General features: G+C 40.1%; 3 protein-coding genes across 4 annotated transcripts; all 3 read left to right on the forward strand.

The window, feature by feature from the left end:
- Window positions 1-507: 507 nt before the first annotated feature.
- catip (ciliogenesis associated TTC17 interacting protein) lies at window positions 508-4,226 on the forward strand. Of its 2 annotated transcripts, none has more exons than XM_061294786.1 (9): window positions 508-818; window positions 1,304-1,489; window positions 1,629-1,684; window positions 1,768-1,854; window positions 2,429-2,596; window positions 3,066-3,190; window positions 3,412-3,488; window positions 3,571-3,638; window positions 3,858-4,226. In XM_061294786.1, exons 1-9 carry the CDS (start codon window positions 701-703, stop codon window positions 4,023-4,025), a joined length of 1,053 nt encoding a protein of 350 aa, XP_061150770.1. In that variant the 5' UTR covers window positions 508-700; the 3' UTR covers window positions 4,026-4,226. The 2 variants fall into 2 exon arrangements, with proteins under 2 accessions (XP_061150770.1, XP_061150771.1); XM_061294787.1 differs by having other exon boundaries at window positions 1,358-1,489.
- Window positions 4,227-5,469: 1,243 nt separating this feature from the next.
- casp8 (caspase 8, apoptosis-related cysteine peptidase) lies at window positions 5,470-12,057 on the forward strand. Its single transcript, XM_061294821.1, has 12 exons — window positions 5,470-5,698; window positions 6,116-6,234; window positions 6,453-6,631; window positions 6,735-6,840; window positions 7,326-7,455; window positions 7,635-7,666; window positions 7,747-7,780; window positions 7,887-7,945; window positions 8,198-8,303; window positions 8,412-8,539; window positions 9,703-10,094; window positions 10,292-12,057. The coding sequence occupies exons 2-12, from the start codon at window positions 6,127-6,129 to the stop codon at window positions 10,464-10,466; spliced, it is 1,449 nt and encodes a 482-aa protein (XP_061150805.1). The 5' UTR covers window positions 5,470-5,698; window positions 6,116-6,126; the 3' UTR covers window positions 10,467-12,057.
- Window positions 12,058-13,401: 1,344 nt separating this feature from the next.
- On the forward strand, window positions 13,402-21,234 carry LOC133165289 (protein lifeguard 3-like). Its single transcript, XM_061294822.1, has 12 exons — window positions 13,402-13,617; window positions 16,155-16,469; window positions 17,196-17,263; window positions 17,410-17,474; window positions 17,556-17,609; window positions 17,698-17,748; window positions 17,821-17,860; window positions 19,599-19,636; window positions 19,720-19,807; window positions 19,982-20,077; window positions 20,162-20,215; window positions 20,286-21,234. The coding sequence occupies exons 2-12, from the start codon at window positions 16,160-16,162 to the stop codon at window positions 20,430-20,432; spliced, it is 1,011 nt and encodes a 336-aa protein (XP_061150806.1). The 5' UTR covers window positions 13,402-13,617; window positions 16,155-16,159; the 3' UTR covers window positions 20,433-21,234.
- The last annotated feature ends 137 nt before the right edge of the window (window positions 21,235-21,371 follow it).

Here is a 21,371-nt window from a genome sequence, read left to right on the forward strand (position 1 = left end):
CAAGCCGTTCATGAGCTTCAGGAAACCGCCTGTTTCTTGTGTTCAACAGTTTTACAAGTACAATATTTGAATGTGGTACGAAAAAATTAACCATGCGAACATGTGAACTAAACACATATGTGATAAAATTCCCATTAAAAAAAGTTTTCCAATTTAGACTAACTTGTCTACATCATTTTAATTCACGATTCAGATTATATTGACTAACGTGTTGGCACACACGGTATGTGAAAATGGACAGATGTTTTTTTTTTTCAGTAATTTCTGTATGTTTGGAAAACATTATCTCACAAATAAGGTCGGTGCGCCTAAAAATTGTGAAGCGAGGCAAAAGAGATTTACATATATACAATTTATGGATGGATGATAATAAAATAAAATATCAAATAAAATACGTGTGTATGTCTTACAAATACGATGAAGTAATTTGTTGAGCGTCAAGTCGGTTATTTCAAAATTGGCCTGCCCACTTACACGCAGCTTTACGGCACTCAATCCCCGGTTGCCGTGACAACTCTTGACAACTCGTCTGTTCTCTGAAACATAAAAGAGGGTTTACAGTGGCGAAGCCCAAAAGACCTGCACACAATGTTGACCACAATTAGTGTGTCGTAACGCTTGTCCGTCTTGCCACCCAGTTTATGCGGCGTTTGATATTTCCCACCACGGGTGGAAAGTCTGTTTTCAACACAGGACGATAATGGAGGCCCCCGATGAGGTGGAAAGTCCAGATTACCCCTTGGAGGAGACCAAGCGAGCCAAGGACGATGCTGAGATGGTGGTCTCCGAAGAAGCGATCACGTTCCTGTCCCTCATTGGTGAGTCCATGGGCGAGCTATCATTTATACAAAACATAGGCACACGCCTGAGAGCACGACCACCTGTTTTTGGCGCCTGTAGTACTGAAACACTCAAACCACGACCAGACACGGCCAGATTTAGAATGAGATTTCAAATAACCGGCAAACTATAATAAAATAAAATAATGAATAGAAATTCAGTAGCAGCCCTTGCGCACTGTAATGTCAAATTTCCCATCCCTCATTATAGATGACCAACCATCTGATAAAATAAAGCAGCATTTTTAACATGAGTTCATTGATATAGCTTTCTTGTATTGTTGACGAAAATAGAAAGATGATTCAATTCAAATCAATTGCTCATTAAACTTAAATAACTATTCCTAAACAAGTGTATGGACATTGTTCTTGAAGACATAATGATGATATCTTGTCATCATTTTGTTTTTGCTGTTCAAGACAAAAGTGTTTTAAATTTAAAGTTACCATCTTATCTTTGCCAGAGCCTGTGGAGCTGTCAAAATGTGTGTTTGCGGACTCTCTGGTGACCATGTCAGAAGGGGGTCGAGACATCGGGAGGTTCTGCGTGTCAGTGGAGTTTGCCCACAGAGCCCATCAACCATGTATGCTGGTTCATGCTCAAAGCCAGGGGGCCATCGACAACTCCCCGTGTGGAACAACGGTGACAGGTGAACCGACCTCATAAAACTAGCCTGTACATAAAAATAAATGTGGCAGACTGAATAACCATGGACACATAAGCGTCTTCTCTCAATTGGATGCAATGCTTCAGATTGCAGTATAATGTGTTTTTCTATTCCATGTTAGCCTACCTAACTGCTGACCTCGAGGTGTTGGAGGAGGACCACCACGAGTATGTCAAGGCAAGTCACGGAGTGTGTTACAGCACACACATTTGTGGCATACCTCCTGTATAATACTTTTAATGACTTGCATCTCTTTTTAGCTTGATGACCACATTTTGGACAAGCGGTGTCACATGGTGCAATGTGATGGACAAATGAGCATTGATAAAGTCACCACTGATGGAAAGGTGAGTTACAACTTAAATGCTACCAAAGGAAAAATGTTATTCGGGAAACTTGGAATCAGAATGTATCTGTGCTGCAGGTGATGGACGTGCAGTGGCGTAGCCAAGCCGGGGCGAGCCGGGGTGGCGCCCCGGTTAGGACTCCCTGCGCCCCGGTTGAAAAAAATCGAGCTTTTTCGATTCTTCATTTTCATGCCGTTTTTTTCTTTCGGTCTTCGCGAATGTGCTTGCGCTATTCTATGTGCGCGATGTTATCCATTCACCGTTTGCCTCCCGGACCCGGATGTTGTTTTAGCGATCAGCGAACGGCGTGGGTGATGTTCGATTTTTTTTCCCGTGGGCGCGCGCCCATACTGGAAAAATTCCTGGCTATGCCACTGTGGACGTGTTATGTTGTGCTATTAATGGTTTCTATAATTTTAACATGACAGTCATGCTATGAGGTGGATTCAGTCAGGTAAATCCCAACTAAAGGCCCATGAACCAAATGCATGACATGTCCAGCGCAATAATAAAACTCAAGTTCCAGTTCACTGTAAGGTAGTTTGTGTATGTCTTTATGTGTGTTTTTGTCCAGGAGGTGACAAGAGACAGTGTTTCATATTCCATGGATGCCCTCAGAGGCCTTGTAACGGAGGGTTCCAACTTCTTGCTCATGCGTCTTATTGTGTTGAGGAAGAAAGTCCCAGAGCATATGAATTTCATCTCTTTTGACCAGAAATTACGCATCAGATGGACGACTTTTGTGAGTGATTAAAAAACTGCTTGGTTTCACGTTCTGTAGGGCTAAATATATATTTAGATACCATTGGGTTGTGAAAATTGGAGCTCTAGCCAACAATTACAGAACCACAAGTTTTTAACACTTTATTGGCTCTGCTGACGCTTAGCATCTGTTTTATCATCCTAATGTTGGCTCGCCAACTCGAAGAGAGCGAAAGAGAAAGACCAGAAACGGATATGTCGAGACATGTTCCAAACAGTTTTATCCATTCCCCTTTGTGCCCACTAGAGGTCACTCTTTCCTAGATGACTCGAGGCCGGTCTGCCTCTTCAAATCTCCTCTCTGACCATCCAGTGTGCAGTCCATTTTCTCCCTTATCATACGTTGGTTCTCTCTGTAATCCCGCTTCCTCCCACATTCAAGACATGAAGGTTAAGCAAATTCAAGTGAGTTTTTTTCCCATTGTAATCTTATGTTTGTGTTTCATCAGCGAGGACTAGAAGAGGAACAGATTGAGATTGAGGGGGAGACTGTGGAGGTCTTTGGAATGGAGAGAATTGTTCATTTTGTGGATGAAAGCCCTACAACATGGCAGTGTTACTTTTTACCTGATGGGTAAGATTCATTGCATCAATGCAGAATAAAATATTAAATGATATCTAAATTGCAAATTTTGTCAAGCAAAGGGGGTGATCCCATCTGATAATTGACCATAATAGGCCTCACCACATCTATAAATCACAAGTGCATGCACTTGTGAAATGTGCACTCTTCCTGTGACCAAAAAAACCCACACCTAAAGTCATCAAGTATAGTGGAGATAATTGTTTGTTTAGGCATCTTGCTAGCAGATTGCAGGTGGGCTCTCCAGTTGTGATGAAACTACTGCAGTTGCCTTCACAGAAAGAGGAAGGTATTCACACCTATATTGCACAGAGTGTACTAATTCTATCACATAATGAACTGTGTTTATCAGTATGTTTGTTTTCTAATAGCTTATCACAAAATGCCCCTGGTGTGGGAAGAAGATATACAAATGCGTTCAAAGTTCTTGGACAGAAAGGTGAGAAGAAAAATGCCAGAATGTCAAAAATTATATGTTGTTAAATTACTGTATCTCCCTGACTCTCACTATCAAAATGTAGGTATTGTTTCAAAAGGGTCATTTATATTTTTTCAACTCTTATGTTGAGATTTAATACTGTGACAGTTCTGTGTGTATATTTTCGATCGAATTGGTAATTCTTCCAAATTAATCTGAACATTGTTATATGTTTTACAGGAGGAGCTGAAGGCTGATCATGCGTCATACTTAAAAGCACACCCAGAAATCCGTGCGCTCATTTCTGACTTCCTGCAATTTTTACTACTCAAGAAACCAAATGATGTCTTCCAGTTTGCCAGAGAATACTTCCTCCCCTTCACCTTGGACACGAGCCAAGATAGCTGACCACACTGGAATCTCACATTCTCACAATAACATTTGTATAACTGCTGTTCACTAATCATCATTGGCTACCTTTATTTTATTTGAGTGACATATGGCGTTAGTGTGTGATTTAAAGAAAGAGTGTTTCTCAGATACTTTGTGATCGTTAAAGCTGCAGCACGTAACAATTTTATATTTTTCATTAAAATTATCCACATTGGGTATTAAGTCTACGTCTTTATTGCGCCATCATTGACGATGGCGTTTTTTTAAGATACATGTTATGTACATACACAGTAGTTACAGTGATCCTACATCATGCTTCACTTATCGCGGCCTCGCTCTATCACGGATTTTTTTTAAACAAATATTGCGGATAGGTTCGGTGCATCGCGGATTTTTGTTGTTGTTTTTTTGTTTTTGACACACACACACGCACACACACTCGCATTCACAGCGTCTTATGCAATGAAACACATAACCCTGGCAACAAGACAGGCCAGTGCAACCCTATTCCATCAAGGACTCCCCGATGGTCGTGGTTTTTTGCGGCGTCACTTGGAGCGCAGGGCTTTGTCCGCCCATATGACACTAATGGCCAATGGGAACATGTTGATCTGTGTCCTTGCAGACTCCCGCACTTTATTCACTCCGTCTGCGTCAAAATATCAGCAGCACCTCAGACTTGCTCTTCATTACACACGCGTCTCCGCTCCTCGATTGCCAAGCGGAATAGAACTGCATGTCTGCTTGTCGTGCGTGTCTAAACACAGTCGGCTAGCACGCAAGAGCAGAGGAGCCGTGACACTTTAAAATGTTTTAAAGAGTGCTTAAAATACAATAACATATTTAAAAGTACAATATACTGTATGAAAATAAAATTATAAAAGTCTTGCGCTGGGCCACGTTTACGCTTCAAAAAAGGTTCATAAAAGTCTTGTGTGAATATTGTAACAGTATATTTACTCATATTAATTTTATTATTTATTTGAATAAATAAGAATGTTTCTGCGGTTTGACTTTAAAAATTTTACAAAAGTGTTTAAAAATACAAAAATTCTTTAAAAAACAATCAAGTGTATAAAACTACAATAAAGATTCATAAAAGTCTTGTGTGGATGTTGTATATATTTACTCATTTATTTTTTTCTTTATTGCCCAATTTATTGAAATAAAAAATGTTCATGAAAATCTGACTTTAAAATGTTTACTAAAGTGTTTAAGAACACAAAAAAACATTTAAAAGTACAATATACAGTGTTTAAAGATACAATAAAATACAATAAAGGTTCATAAGAGTCTTTTATGGATATTGTAACAATATATTTTCTCTACATCGCGGACTTTCACCTATCGTGGGTGGTCCTGGAACCAATTATAAGCGATAAACGATGGTTTTACTGTATTGTGAACACTTACCAATAGATGGCAGTAATATACTTAAAATCCCTTTCCAGGCCCAATAAAGATTGACAGAAGAAAAAAAAGTAAAACTAATACCGAACGGCGATGCGATGCACCTCAAGTGTCGAGGCCTTATTTTAATTTATTGAATACCTTAACCCTAACCCTAAAAAAACAAACGAAAAAAAACAACAACAGAAAACGTTTTCCCCAGTAGCCACCGTACCTAGTACAAAGAAGTGGTTTTGTTTTTCTCTCCTGAGGTTTAAGAGACAAGCGTTCCGACAGCGGTAAGTTTTGACAGTCATAGTCTACCTGAAATAATGTCAATTGATTATTTTATTTGATCATGCGGCATTGATATTACTTTTGCGTACTAACGAAAGGATAGTTATTGAAATCTTGAAAATAATTTATCTTTCGCTTCCCGTTTTCAATGAAGTCACACCAAGGAAGAATGGTTGATAATATATTTGTTTAGACTCTGCTGGTAACGCACCACCGTTGCGCTGAAAAGTAAATACACTTGCCATCGATGCTTTGGGTTTAAATTATTCATCTAAAAAAATAATCTCAATGTTATCACGCAATCGTTCCATTTCCAGTAGCTATTGAGGTACAAATGCCGCCACCAGGTGGCTTTCAAGGATCACATAAAATGATGTTATTTATTTATTTTTTGGTCTAATCTCATTTCTACCTGCAAGATTGAGTTGGGATGGAGAGGGCAACGTTGATGGAAATCTCAGAGGACCTGTGTTCCGCTGAAGTGGCCGCCCTCTGCTTTTTGTGCCGTGATGTTCTGAACAAGACGCATCTCGAAGGAGTGAGGGTCACATATTTTACTCTTTACAATATTTGCGATTGCAAACCTGTATTAGTCAATGCAATTCTAAATCACGACTCTTGCGGATTGAAGGAAATAACAATGTTTTTAGACAATTTATCAAAGTACAGCTGGAATGTAATCACATTTTCATTTGTGAACATTTTTTACTTGAGCTTTTTCTGCTAACTGTCTTAAATTTCATCTTTCCAATACAGGTCAAAGATGCCAAAGTTTTGTTCAACAGACTAGAAGAAAAAGATTGCCTGAATATTGAATTTATTAAGCAGCTACTGCAGACAATCCGACGGATTGACCTCCTCAACTTGTTAAAGATAAAGACACAGGATGTGGAAGAAACTGATGCAAATCCTTTTGTCAAACTGTCAAATTACAGGTAAAAGAATCAAAAATAGTGTGTCTGCGTGTGTGTTTATTCTCTCCTTTGACCCGAGCTCGGTCCTAAACCTAATTTGTAATCTTCCACGCATTGTGAATAGGGTGATGCTGTACCGTATATACGATGAAACAACTGAAGAAACTGTCAAAATGGTGAAGTTTCTTTTGCAGGACGATATTGGCAGGAGACAATTGGAAGAATGCAATGTGAGTTTTCGCACTTCCTTCAAGACCTTAACACAACCCACCATATTTATATTAGAATGTCATACTTTGTAAGTTAATTTAGACTGAAAACATAGTCAAATGCAGTCTGGAAAAATTATTGGTAAAAGCAAAGGAACCGATTTAGTATGTGAAGAGCATTTATAAACAAGCAGACGTAGTCAGAAGCTTAAGAAGCCAACATACAAACCCTGGGAAAAATTATATAATCGTCACTCCTGAAGGATGATCGTTTTAAAATTTTGGATAAAAAAAGGCAAGCTGTGAATGTTCCATAAAACTTTTTTTTCCCCCCAAAACGCCACCTGCTATATATGTTCTGGTACATTTCATATCAGAACAGTGGTAAATTCCATGTGTTTATTTCTGTACTAGATGTTTTTGCCCTCATTTTTAGGTGCTCATTCTTCCATTTACTTCAAACACTTTATACTGATTTTTGTTTTGTTTTGTTCTGCAAATTCCAGACGGTGCTGGACATCTTTATTGAAATGGAAAAAGTGGGTTTATTGTCTCAATCCAATCTGCACAAGCTACATTTGATCCTGAAGAAAGTGAACATGCAACTGGCATTGACTGTCCAGCAATTTGAAAAAGGTACTGGGCATTCTTTGAATGACCACTCAAGCTTACCATATCTACCTGTTTTTATGTTTGACTAATTTCTCAAGTTAAGGAAGCTGTACAAAAAGGTCAATTCCGGTCGGTGTCAGTCTTTGAAGGCTACACCGAAGTTAGTTAACCTTTTCAAACTCATCAAATCCTTTCACTTGTAGCTGCATCTGCCGAAGCAAGCAATGCTTTCCAGGTGCGTATCCGTATCTATCTGACTGCTTGGAAATGCCGAGAGGAAAATTGGTCGCTCTGCTAACTGATTTCTTCCTGCAGAATGGTGTGTCCCCATCTGAGACTCAATTCACCGGTGTGTATTTCAAAGCACATGCCTCACAAGATCATGCCATTTTTGTATATAGCCAAAGAGTTATGACTGTAATTGCTCTGTGTGGTTTGTTTTTCCTTATATGAAGGCGGCCAATTTTCCTCAGATAAAGACGCTAACATCCAGCTTTTGTTGCATTCTGATCAGGTATCCATTCACACGTGCGCTGTGCCTATTGATGTACTTATTGCCTTAAAATACTGTCCGATAAATCTGATGAGCCAAAATTACCTCAAGCAAATTCTACAATAAAAGAAGACGTTTTGACAGTGAGACGTTTTCAGTGGAAGCAAAAATCATTCATGAGGTTTGATTTTTGCAGTGTACATCTGAGAGGTCATTCATTTAATGACTTTAATGATCATCTAAATAATTTATATTTGTGTGCTTGTGCTGCAGACAGAGTACTACCCAATGGATCACATCCCTCATGGTCTATGCGTGATTATCAACAATGAGGAATTTTTGGACCTGACGAAAAGGGGTGGAAGTGACAAGGACACGGGTGCGTATTTTCATTAAGTCATAGATCCACCCTGCACAAATGAAACATAAGCTGTATAAAAATCGACTCATGGAAGAAGTCAAAACATTTTTTTTCTCTGTTTTACAGAGGCTCTTGGATCACTGTTTGGTGAATTTGGCTTTGTTGTGAAAGTCTTTCACAACTTGACTGCAAAAAAAATGAAAAATGAGCTAAGGACCATTGCTACAAGAAATTTTTCAATGGAGGATGCTCTGGTGAGAAAGATGGCAAGGAGGGAATTTGTGCTGAATTAGGCTTTTGGGGTGTGCGTGTGCATGTGGGTGTCATTTTTTAGGCCAACATTGTTGGTGATTTTTTTTATCTTGCGTTGGGTATGATGTATGATGAACAGAAATAGAATACCGTAATTTTCGGACTATAAGTCGCACCGGAGTATAAGTCGCACCAGCCATAAAATGCCCAAAAATGTGAAGAAAAAAAAACATATATACATAAGTCGCTCCGGAGTATAAATCGCATTTTGGGGGGCAATTTATTCGACAAAATCCAACACCAAGAACAGACATGAACAAGCAACAACAGGCTAAACGATACGGTATGCTAACGTGACAAACACAAACGACTAGCTGAGAACGAGCCTGACGTAACATTCAGTTATTTAAAAAAACTATCACATAAATAACACGTTTATAAAACCATCTGTGTCACTCCAATTCATTAAATCCATCGATCGTCCTTTGTCAACAATGCCGTGTGCCGCGCCGCAGTTCAAATTATTCCACAGGCCCATACAACGATATATAAACTATATTTTAAATAACTATCACATAAACAACAATATTATCAAAACATTTATGTCACTCCAAATCATTAAATCCATCGATCAAATTTCTCATCTTTTATCGATCGTCCTTTGTCAACAATGCCGTGTGCCGCGCCGCAGTTCAAATTATTCCACAGGCCCATACAATGATATATAAACTATATTTTAAATAACTATCACATAAACAACAATATTATCAAACCATTTGTGTCACTCCAAATCATTAAATCCATCGATCAAATTTCTTGTCCTTTGTCATCCTGGTGACAGAGGACATGTCCAGAGGATATGGCCCTTTAAAGTGTTAATTACTTTATTTGATTTTTTCTCTCTATTTTTCATGTTTTGAATATGTTCAAGATAAAGATATCAAAGCTTGTGAAGTGATCAACTATACTAAAAATAACATGTGAAGTGGTCAACTATACTTGTAAGTGATGTGTTAATGATCAAGTAAATATTTGTGAAAAAAAACATATATAAGTCGCTCCTGAGTATAAGTCGCCCCCCCACCCAAACTAGGGAAAAAAAAACCCGACTTATAGTCCGAAAAATTACGGTAATTGCCCTTTGTACACATTCTTTTATTTTTAGGTCGTGTGTGTCCTCTCCCATGGGGAAAATGGTTGTGTCTTTGGGATTGACGGCGAAAAGGTTTCCCTACGAGAACTGACGAAGCACTTTACGAGTAAATCAGCCCCAACCTTGGCAGGGAAACCCAAACTGTTCTTCATCCAAGCGTGTCAGGGAAGTGCCTATCAGACAGGATCCTTGCCGTTGCCCTCAAACCCGAATGAGGTGAATGATGTCAGAGAGAATCAGGTGGAAGAGGATGCGGGCCGCATCGTTGATGCGACGGTGGCCTCAGATGCCGACTTCCTGCTGGGCATGTCCACCGTGCAAAACTGCAAGTCATTTCGAAAAACCACCACAGGTTCCATCTACATCCAGGAGCTTTGCAAGCAACTCAGACAATCTGCTGAGAGGTAAAATGAAATTATTTTGTAATTGATTAGGCGCCATGTCAAACCACAACAGAAATCCACAACCCTGTCTTGTGAAGATGGCAATCACAGTCAGATATTTTTGAAGCATTTATCCATCAATATTTATTTGCTTTTCTTTTTTTATTGCATGTTGTCCTCTATAATGTATTTTTTCCTTGGCTATCGTGTGTTTTTAGTTGCAGTCAACGGAAGGAAGATATTCTCTCTGTCCTCACCCGTGTGAACCGGGAGGTCAGCAAAGGGGTTTATCTTACCTACAAGCAAATGCCCGAGCCCAAATACACCCTCACTAAGACACTGATCCTAAAGTTTGCTGGGGCCCAAGTGAAACAATCCCAAAGTGTGCAGTAATCCTTCGCTACTTCGCACTTCACCTATCGCAGCCTCGCTCTATCGCAGATTTTTTTCTAAACAAATATTGTTTGTTTTATGTCTCACTCACTCACTCACTTACTCTCTCACACGCACACACACATTCACATCGTCATGTGGAGGAATGAAGCACACAAGACAGGCAACAAGACAGGCAAGTGCACCCCTCCACCATCAGGGACATCGGGCGTCACTTGGAGCGTGTGGCTTTGTCTGACCATATGACACTAATGGCCAATGGGAACATGTTGAGCTGTGTCCTTGCAGCTGATTGGCTTAGCAGTTCTAACTACGATTTAGCTCAGCCTACCGCACTATCAACATATCAGACTTGCGCTTCATCATGGAAGTTTTTTTACAGTTTTTTTCCATGTATAATGCGCCCCCATCTATAATACGCACCCTAAAAATGGCATGTCGATGCTGGAAAAAAGCCTGTACCCATGTATAATACGCACCCAAATTTTGACTCCTACTTAAGTCCGTAAACGTAAAATTATTTCAGAAAAAAGATCATCTTTGGGAACAACCGGATGTTATTCTGCCGGTCAGTATCACTGCGCATGCACTAGCAAACTCGATAGCGAAGAAATGTTTCGGATTTGTGTAGGGTACATTGTGACAGCAAACGAGCAGGTGATCGAGCAAGCGTCTGATACGAGAGCATTGCGGTCGTATGGAGCGTGTTTGAAGTGAACAGCAGAGAAGAAAGGAACAAGGCAAAGTGTTGTGAAATAAAATATTACCTGTAATATGCATTTAGGTAGAGAACTGAACTCTCGCTCTTTATATAGCTGACGTGTCTTGCGCATCCGTTCTGCGCATCTGTAATGGCGGCCTCCGTATGTTATCAGGTTTGTGATAGAGATTAAAAAACAAACAATATTTGACAATAACACACCATCAAGGATTGCACCATCGCATCAAACGATGTGTCGTCAATTATGAATTTTACTGACTGTGTTGGGCAGGATGGCTGAATGCGATGCGCGATTGACAACAAACAAGAAGAAAGGTGATTTCAAGTTTTATTTCGAGGGAGATTTTCTTCAAAAATTGTTCTACCATGGTTTTCTTAAAAAATAATAATAATAATTGTACCCATGTATAATGCGCACACCAGACTTTAGGACAATAAATTAGTTAAATTTTGCACATTATACATGGAAAAAACGGTAATTCGAGACTTTAGTGAAAATGTTTACAAAAGTGTTTAAATTGTTAGTGAGTAAATAAGCCTGGTCATCCTGAAAGAGGGATCCTCCCATCTGTGGACTCTTCTCAAGGTTTCTCATTCAAGTAGGAGTTTTGAGTTTTCCCTTGCCCTCAGGAGATCAGGAGATGTTTGAGAGTAATTTTCAATTTTCGCACATGTCCTGTTGTTAGTCACCTAAATGTTGAACAGAAGCTGAGATCTACCGGAGTCAAATTCCTTGTTTGGCATGCCCAAACATGGCCAGTAAACTTCTTGAATCTTGAAGAATGTCTCTGAAAGTCAGCTTGTCTTTAACATGTTCACAAAAGTGTTTACTAAATAATTAATAAACAAGAATGTTTCGTGACTTTAAAATGTTTGCAAAAATGCCCAAAAAAGTGCTTAATAAACAATGAAGTGAACCAGTTGCCAGCCAATCGCAGGGCACACAGAGACGAACAACCATTCGCACTCGCACTCACACCTATAGGGACAATTTGGAGTGCTCAATCGGCCTACCAAGCATGTTTTTGGGATGTGGGAGGAAACTGGAGTGCCCGCAGAAAACCCACGCGGACACGGGGAGAACATGCAAACTCCACACAGGGAGGGCTGGAGATGGAATCAAACCCGCACCCTCCTGACTGTGAGGTGGACGTGCTACCCAGTGTCCTACTGAGCTGCCCTGAAATAATTTAGATGAAATCTAAAAATATTATTTTTATCCTCTGTCAATTGAACTGTTACTATATGAACCCTAAAAAAAACACCTGAATCTGGTTTTATTGGAAATTCGCAATTTATTGGGGATTTCAGTCTGGTCATTTCATATAATTTCACAAATCTTTAATTGAAGCTCCAGGTCTTAAAACGATCATGGAAAATAACATCTTGTCAGCGGTCTAAGTAGAGAAAATATTTAGGGTAAAGCCATTTGTTGTAGCATTCTGCAGTGACAGAATGAAAAAAGGAGCACAGACACAGCATCCACACCATAGGTGCAGGACAATTCGCAACTTTCATCTTTGCTGTTAGTGGGGTATTTTCCCTCTTCGTTATTTTTAACAAAATGAATTGCAATTTTCACCAGAAATTTCACCATAATTATAGTTCATTCGTCAGCATTCATGGACGGTAAGGAAGTGTCTCCAAACACACCATCATTGACGAGCGCACAAAAACAAACGACGTTACTGTCGTAAACCGAGGACCGCAAGTTTTTTTTTTCTTTCTTTCTCACACGCACACACACGCATACTGTCATACGGGTTAAGTGACGTCATTAAGGCCGTGTTTGATTTATTGACGTTTTTTATAAAAACAAAATAGGTACAATAACACAATAATCTTCCGAGTTGTTATCAATAATAATACTTGCAATGCAAATACTTTGCTCTACTTCAATGTGCATTTTTGAAGTCCGAGGAAAACGTTGTATTTCTGTTTCCAGGTGTAATGTCGAGCAACAGGATTGTTGTTGTTTTTTTGCAGCGTTTACAAAAAGAGCATTACTCACAACCAGATGTAAAAGTGCAATAAATGAACAACATACAGCAGATTTAAAACAACTAAAATATTTCAGAGGGAACGATAACAATTAGGCCTACGCGGCTACGTAATAAACTATGACCACGTAAACCATAGAAAACGATGACACACCATTCTTGCGCTCGTCATGTCTCCATTCAACCAGGAGCAATACTCGGCTACATGCTCGGCTACATGAGTGGCTAGTGACGTGGGTGTGGGAGCCAGATTCCTGTGGACTCCACCCAGCTGCTCCGATCTGCTGTGTTCCGGGAAATGTTCGACTGCAACTGGAAGTCTCGCGGGGCCCACAACCCACTCTAAAGTCCCACTCTAAAAACACTACTGGTTTTCACGACGCAAAAGGAAAGTCTTCAAGTTTCGAACTATCCGTGGGATCTCAACTCGGTACGTTATACTTTGTGTCGTTGGGGGGTTTTTTTTGCTTCAAAGAATATCATGTACCGTTTAAGATAGATTGTGGATCTTATGGACAGTTTCTAACTCAATTGCCTTTTTTAGTCGTGTTCGTTTTGGCGGCCTCTCAAATGTAAATTGTTTTGTGAGTGGACTGTTAGACACGGGGATTACATAGGTGGAGTTGAAGTCACTGGTCCAGTTTGTTTAGATTTAAAGTTGCACCACAGTGTCGTCGTGGGCGGGGGGTGTTACATAAGAGACGGATGTGAACTTTGAAAGATGGAAAAACGTTTTTATGAGAAATTCTAATTTGTGGATGAATGATTTGTGCAGAACATATGTCCTACTTGTGTTTGCAATGTATGCAGTCATCAATCATGCCGTCTCTTCCGTTTAAGTAGCGCAAAGTCTATATTTGAGGCAGGTTTCTGCCAAGCATTCAGCTCTGTGCCATCTTTGACTTGTTTGACATATATTGCATCATTAAATAAAACGTATTTAAATAATTATAGCAAAAACACGAATTGGTTAAGATGTCATCAGCATACAACACGCGGTAAATATATATTGATTGATTGATTGAATATTTATTGATCCCCAGGGGAGGGGAAATTCAGGCCCCAGCAGTATTCATACCACAGAGTGGGTAAACAAAAGACACAGGCTGCCACACAACGGCGCCACAAAGAAAGCCAGAAAGTGCTCAAGATAAAAGCCATCAAAGCAAAACAAAGCTAAAAGACAAAGGAAAAAAAAAAACCTGTGGCCAACCAGCACCCCTCAATACAAGAGAACACCCCAAAACACACAAAATAACCTCCACGGGGTCCATAGACAGGTGTAACGGCAGTCCAGTTCAACGGCGCCCAATGGACCGTGGTCGTGAATCGGTGAAAAACATCACAAAGCAGGCAAACGTGTGAGCAGCGTCCTGGGCACCCAGTCGGATGCACGTGCAGATGGTCACCACGGGGCTAGCATGGCGAAAGTCGTTGGTTCCGACGAGCACGAGGAAGCGGAGTCCCTACAGGGGTTGCGGTTGCAAGGCCAAGGCGAGGGACCCGGTCATCACTGGCCGGATAAGCAGGAAGCCGCCGTAGAGTTACGCCGGTCTCGACCGATGATCCCGGTCCCAGGAAGAAAAAATAATAATACAAAATATCCGATCCGAAGAGATACCGAGGTGCGGTAGAAGGCACCAGCATCGCCGAATGGACAAAAAGACAGAAAGAAAAAGGAGAAAAGAAAGAAATAAAGAGGAAAGGAGAGAACACTGCTGGGAGGCAGCCACTTACGGCGCCATACCGAAAGAAAAAAAAAAAAAAGAAAAAAAAAAGTTGTTTATATTTTTTTTATAGCAATATTTATTTCTGTTCAAATGACAACACTAATATTCTCGAGAAGGCAAATATTTTCAAAAAACAGTACGAATGAGACTACTATCCATGCAACAAGCAAATGGTTAATTAATATTTAGGGATGTTTCCTTAACACCAGCTCAGTGGCCTAGTGGTAGAGTGTCCGCCCTGAGACTGGAAGATTGTTGGTTCAAACCCTGGCTGGGTCATACCAAAGACTATAATAATGAGACCTGTTGCCTCCCTGCTTGGCACGCAGCATTAAGGGTTGGAATTGGGGGGTCAGATCACCAAATGATTCCCGAGCGTGGCACCGCAGCTGCTCACTGCTCCCCTCTCCCCCATGGGATGGATCAAAATAACACGGGGATGGGTTAAATGCAGAGGACAAATTTCACCACACCCAGATGTGTGTGTGACGATCATTGGAACTTTAACACAAACTGTTGTTTTTGTAAACATTTACCTAGTGGGCAATCCCATTCCCAAAAGAAAACCGGAGGAATATTAAAAAGTTGGGGCTCTGTAAATGGCGTTTTGACATTTTTGCAACATGATGTCCTCCGGGATGTTCTGAGGTAAGCATTTAACTGATTCAGTATCACATGAGTTGGATGAGATGATGAGAAAGATACTACTAAAAATTTAACAGTTATATCACTCCGGCAGCTTTCAGTTTCTACCACCGAGACACGGGGCATGTTAAGCCTTCCACAGTAATCATCAAATAATTGGCTTCTTTTGAAAATCTCTTGCTTAGATAGAAGGATGGAAGCACTTTTTCCATTCACTGAGTGTTGTTAATCCAACCGGGATGTGACGTCATGGCACTCCAAGGTGGAGCCTCCTCTTAAATTCCTTTACTGTATATTTCCCTAAAAGTCACAAAATAGAGCCCAGGGATGGTTTTTTTTTTCTTAGTTCAGAACATACATATTTAGACAAAGCTGTTAAGTATGTTGTGGAGAAATCTGTCTCTGTTGGTCTGATTATAACTTATGTCACCCATTTTCGTTTATATTTTATTCACCCCTTAGAACTTTATGAACCATTATCCATCGAATAAAACAATGGGAATTGTGTCACTTAAACCACGTGGTGTAAATCCAGCCTTTTTCCATGAAAACTTTATCATCCACTAACAAGACTGTTCTTTTCTCCTCACAGGCAACATGTCCAGATCAGACTACCCTCCAGGGTACAATGACGCCTATGTCCCACCGTACCCACCCCAGGGTGACAATTACCCAGCACCCCCTGCGTATGGCTTCCCCGGCTATGCCGGCCCTCAGCCGGGCCAGCCTTCTGCTCCATACCCCGGCAATCCAAGCACACCTCTTTTCCCGGGTCAGCCAGGCTTTCCTCCTGGTATGTACCCAGGACAGCCTCAACCCGCCGGGCCCCCTGGAGCCGGCTATCCCAGTCAGCCCCCTATGCCTCCCATGGTGCCACGAACCATCCCCGCAGACGTTATAAACTCTGGTAAGACGGGAGCTTTTCATGTGTGAAAGCAATGAATGGAAATACTTTGTTGACAGTTTGGAGAAGTTGTCACAATCACTCATCAGGCTTAGTTATTCGCCTCACACAAAAAAAAACCACGCACTTGATGGATGAAGCAGTTAATTCTGTACCGTTAGGTTTAAGATTACTCTTTCCATTTTTATTTTTTAATTATTTCATAATGAGGGGTGCTGGTTGGCCACAGTTATTTTTTTTTCCTTTGTCTTTTAGCTTTGTTTTGCTTTGATGGCTTTTATCTTGAGCACTTTCTGGCTTTCTTTGTGGCGCCGTTGTGTGGCAGCCTTATGAGAGCCTATTGAGTTGCGCTCATGCCATCTGTGTGTCTTTTGTATACCCACTCTGTGGTATGAATACTGCTGGGGCCTGAATTTCCCCACCCCTGGGGATCAATAAATATTCAATCAATCAATCAATCAATCAATCAATAAAGCCTGCTGCACACAGAGTAACGTGACTTTAAAGTCAATATGCCGGGCTAATTTGCACATGCTAAGAAAACGACTGAATATTCTGTTTGTTCAAACAGCGCAACCAACCCAAAAACCACTACTAAAATGAACAGGGTGAAGATACAAAATAAAAAGAACCTTAGCTACATTTGTAACGCACTTTAGGGCCACTTGTAAATATGTCGTGAGTGTGAGAATAAAGCCAACTACCCAGCGCTCATATTTCTGTTCTCAGATGACGATTTTGCTGCAAGGGGAAGCGACTGGGACAGTCTGAGCCTTCGGCACGCTTTCATCAGAAAGGTAAAACAAGTCAACTTTAGGAAAGCTTCAAGACTCATAACCAGGATGTAACTTCTTTGCACACGTCTGATAAAATCTTGTTTTTTTTTTTTTTACTGCAACTATTATGTAAAATGTTTTGTCAACGTTGTGCCTGCGTTCTTCAGGTGTATTTGATTCTGGCGTCCCAGCTCCTTGTCACCACAGCCATAGTGGCCGTTTTCACGTTTGTGTGAGTATCATGTATAATTTTGTTTGTTTGTTTATTGCCATCTGTCTGTGACTGTATGCGCCACATTTCTGTTTCTCGCAGCCAACCGGTTAAATTATTTGTACAGCGGAACCAGGCTATCTACTGGGCATCATAGTGAGTTGACACATTTAAAAGTGTAAAAAATGATAAGGTAAGCGTGAAAATATTAATGTTGGATGCTTGATTTTTTTTTTTTTGCCAGTGCTGTGTATTTTGTTACCCACATCGTGTTGGTGTGCTGCAAGGGCCCTCGGTAAGTGTGATCCTGCATCTTGTATTGTTGACGCAAGTAATTCAATTAACCTGAATCCCACAATCTCTTTAGGAGGAAACATCCATGGAACTTGATATTGCTCTCCGTCTTTGTAAGTTGAATAGCTGCTGTTAACTTGAATCAGGAAATGGTACACATTTTTCCATTTGGGCGGTGTCTCACTAAGACACCAGCAGGAGGATTGAGTCAGCGCACTTTGGCACAAAGTCCTTCATGACACACACTTTCTTTCCTTTTGTGTTTGTTGGTTCACTGCTGCAAGTGAATGAACGTATGATGACTTTGTGCTGACTTTGACAGCAGTCGAGGCAAGGACAGCTAAGGCTATTGTTGTTTGTTTGTTTGTTTGTTTTGGCAAACCGCATTTTGATCCCTGTGACATTAATCATACTTGCCTTATTTATTGAGATCCAATACAAGCAACCTATCAAGCGACTCGATCAGAATTTTAAGGTAGCTGGCCTTTGTCATATTCTGACACTTTTAAAATGATGAAAATGAAATGAAAAGGAATAAAAATGAGCATAACAAATTATGAATAAATTAAAATATAGTAATACATTATATCAGCGGTCCCCAACCTTTTTTGCGCCACGGACCGGTTACATGTCAGAAATATTTTCGCGGACCGGCATTTATATAAATAAATAATACATTTATATAAATAAATAAATAATACATTTATAACAAATATATAAATACGATGGAAAAAAATGATACGACTGACATAAAAACGAGTACAAATGACAAAAATAAAACTCACCATTACGTTGAATTAGTGTTTGTTTCTCAGAAACGAGCCGGTCCCATCTAGACGTAATCGGAGACAATGACACCTGAAGTGATTGTTTGTCTTTTCTTGAAGGATGCTTGGTCTCCATGTGTTGAAGCAGTTTTGAATGCTTCATTGCCTGGTTAGTTAGCCTGTCGCCACATATTAGCTTTGCGGGCTCGACTGGGGAAACATGTCACGTGACCGGGACGAGTGTCTTGACCTGAATTAATTGATCGTCGATCTTTTCTTTTTTTTTACTGTGCGGCTTGGCGGCCCAGTACCAAGTGACCCACGGACCGGTACTGGTCCGCGGCCCGGTGGTTGGGGACCACTGCATTATATTATAATTTATAATAAAAAATAGTAATAAATATATATTTATACTAGGTGTGAGTGCGAGTGGGTATGGTTGTTTGTCTCTGTGTGCCCTGCGATTGGCTGGCAACCGGTTCAGGGTGTCCCCCGCCTACTGCCCGATGACGGCTGGGATAGGCTCCAGCCCGCCCACGACCCCGTGGGGACTAAGCGGTACAGAAAATGGATGGATGGATGGATGGATAATTATTTAATAATGGTTATAATTAATAGTATGTAATATTAAAATTATAAAAAATAGACAAACAGAATAACAATGAATAAGCCACAAATCCAGAATGTTGTTATATTATTATAATGTAATGATATATTAGGAAGTTATGTTTAGTGTACTGAAACAAAATTAAAGTGAAGTAAAGCAGTCCATTGTGTATGGGGAGAAGCAAGTGAGGAGTGAGCTGAAGTGAAACAAACAGTGTTGAAGTAAAGACAAGAAGTTTTTTGTGTGAATTTGAAACCTTCCCTGTACAGATGACCACAGAATTGAAAGTATTCTTTTCGCACGGTGCTATAAAAACGCCTGAATTGTTTGTATGCCAACTCAATTTCATCATGTCTGTCCAGCCTACTTTAATACTGATATACAATGACACTACAAATATTTAGGTTGAATTTTAATCATAATTGATGTGAAGTATGTGTTGTTTTGTTTTTCTGTCATTTTCTCTCCCTGATGTAGACCCTGGCGTTGTCTTATATGACTGGCTCCATATCCAGGTAATTAGATAAAAAAAAGTTCAATTTAATAAATGTGCCTAACTATTTTGCTTCAATAATTGTGTGTTCATTGGTGCTTTCAGTTTCTACGATACAAAGGCAGTGTTTCTTGCTTTGGCCATCACTGTTGTTGTGTGCATCGCTGTCACTGTCTTCTGCTTCCAGACCAAGGTAGTTTATGTGTGTGTGTGTAGTAGTGTTAGGGTTTGTGTGTTTTTAGGGTTTGCGTGTGTGTGGTTGGGTGTTTTTGTTTATGTTGTATTATTTCAAGCACAAAGTGCAAAGTGTTATTTAAAGGTTCCAAAAAAAAAGAGTATATTTGTTGACGTTGATTCATCTGCCCAGGTGGACTTCACCAAATGCCGGGGCCTCTTTTGTGTGCTTGGCATTGTCGTCTTTGTGACCGGCATCATCACCGTCATCGTGCTGTCCTTCAAATATGTGAGCTTCAACTTCTTCACAATAACAGTCTTGAAACTAACTTTGATATTGGCATCATTTGAATGATGTGTTTTACTCCGGCAGATCTACTGGCTTCACATGCTTTACGCCGCTATAGGAGCTATCGCTTTCACCCTGGTGAGTATTTACAGGTCTTGATGTTTTTGACGAGTTACAAAACACTTGTATTTTGTCTTGTGCTTTGCAGTTCTTGGCGTACGACACACAGCTCCTCATCGGTAACAGGAAGTACTCCATCAGTCCTGAGGAATATGTGTTCGCTGCGCTTAACATCTACGTGGACGTCATTCAGATATTCCTCTTCCTGCTACAAATTATTGGTTCCAGCAAATAAGTCATATCAGCATAGTTGCTGTAATATCACCCTGTGCTGTTTAAAGCCTGTTTTGTTTCCACGCATAATGATGTATATCATGTAAATCATGCTGCACTATTTCATAAGGGCTGAATTTGAGATTTTTTACTGTGCAAGACATTCCGACGCACTCTCGCATATATTTCTACATTTTTACGTACGCGTATAAAAAAAATATATATATATATTCCAGGGTACAAATATTGCAGGCTTTAAGTAAACTGAAGAGCATTTTGTATCTCTACTTCTGTAGTGCTTAAATGTCTCTGGTTAGTTGCATTAATTGCGCCGGTATATGTTGCAGAATGTGTTTTTGGCAGTTTCTTGCTACAATACAGAATACCTTTGTTTTTCCACAAATTGTCAGGAAGTCATACTTTGACACAGTAATCGGTGGAGGTATGGCAGGGACAAGAGGAGTAGCCTGCAAGCCTGTTAGGAAAAGAAAGCTCACTTGTGGTGTGACAATGTCATTTTCTTGGAGTGATGGTTTAGTGATCATTTGAAAATGCTAAGAATTGTTGCTTGTTGGTTTGTTTCTTGTCTTGTTGAATTGTTAATTACTGTGAGAAATTATCAGTGTCTTTACATACATAACATCCAGTAATTAAATGTAATTCCAGCAGTTATTTTAGAAGTGTAAACCAAACTGGTCCCCTTTTAGTTGACCCGATACATAAGAAGTAGGTCTGACTTTTAGAAAGGTCGGTGATCCATTGTGGTAAGGACTTGTAAATATTTTGTTTGGCTTTTCAAATATAATAAATAATTTTATTTGTGAGCTTTGTGTTTCACGGAGTGTCAGGTCGGAAATACCATCGGACATTAAACCACACGCTGGAAGGAAGAGAAGAAAACCAGAACAGGTTTACTCGCGAGGAGAACGATAGAGAGAGAAAACTCAGTTACAATCTCCAT

Source organism: Syngnathus typhle, linkage group LG13, assembly GCF_033458585.1.
Source record: "Syngnathus typhle isolate RoL2023-S1 ecotype Sweden linkage group LG13, RoL_Styp_1.0, whole genome shotgun sequence".
Classification (NCBI taxonomy): Eukaryota; Metazoa; Chordata; class Actinopteri; order Syngnathiformes; family Syngnathidae; genus Syngnathus; species Syngnathus typhle.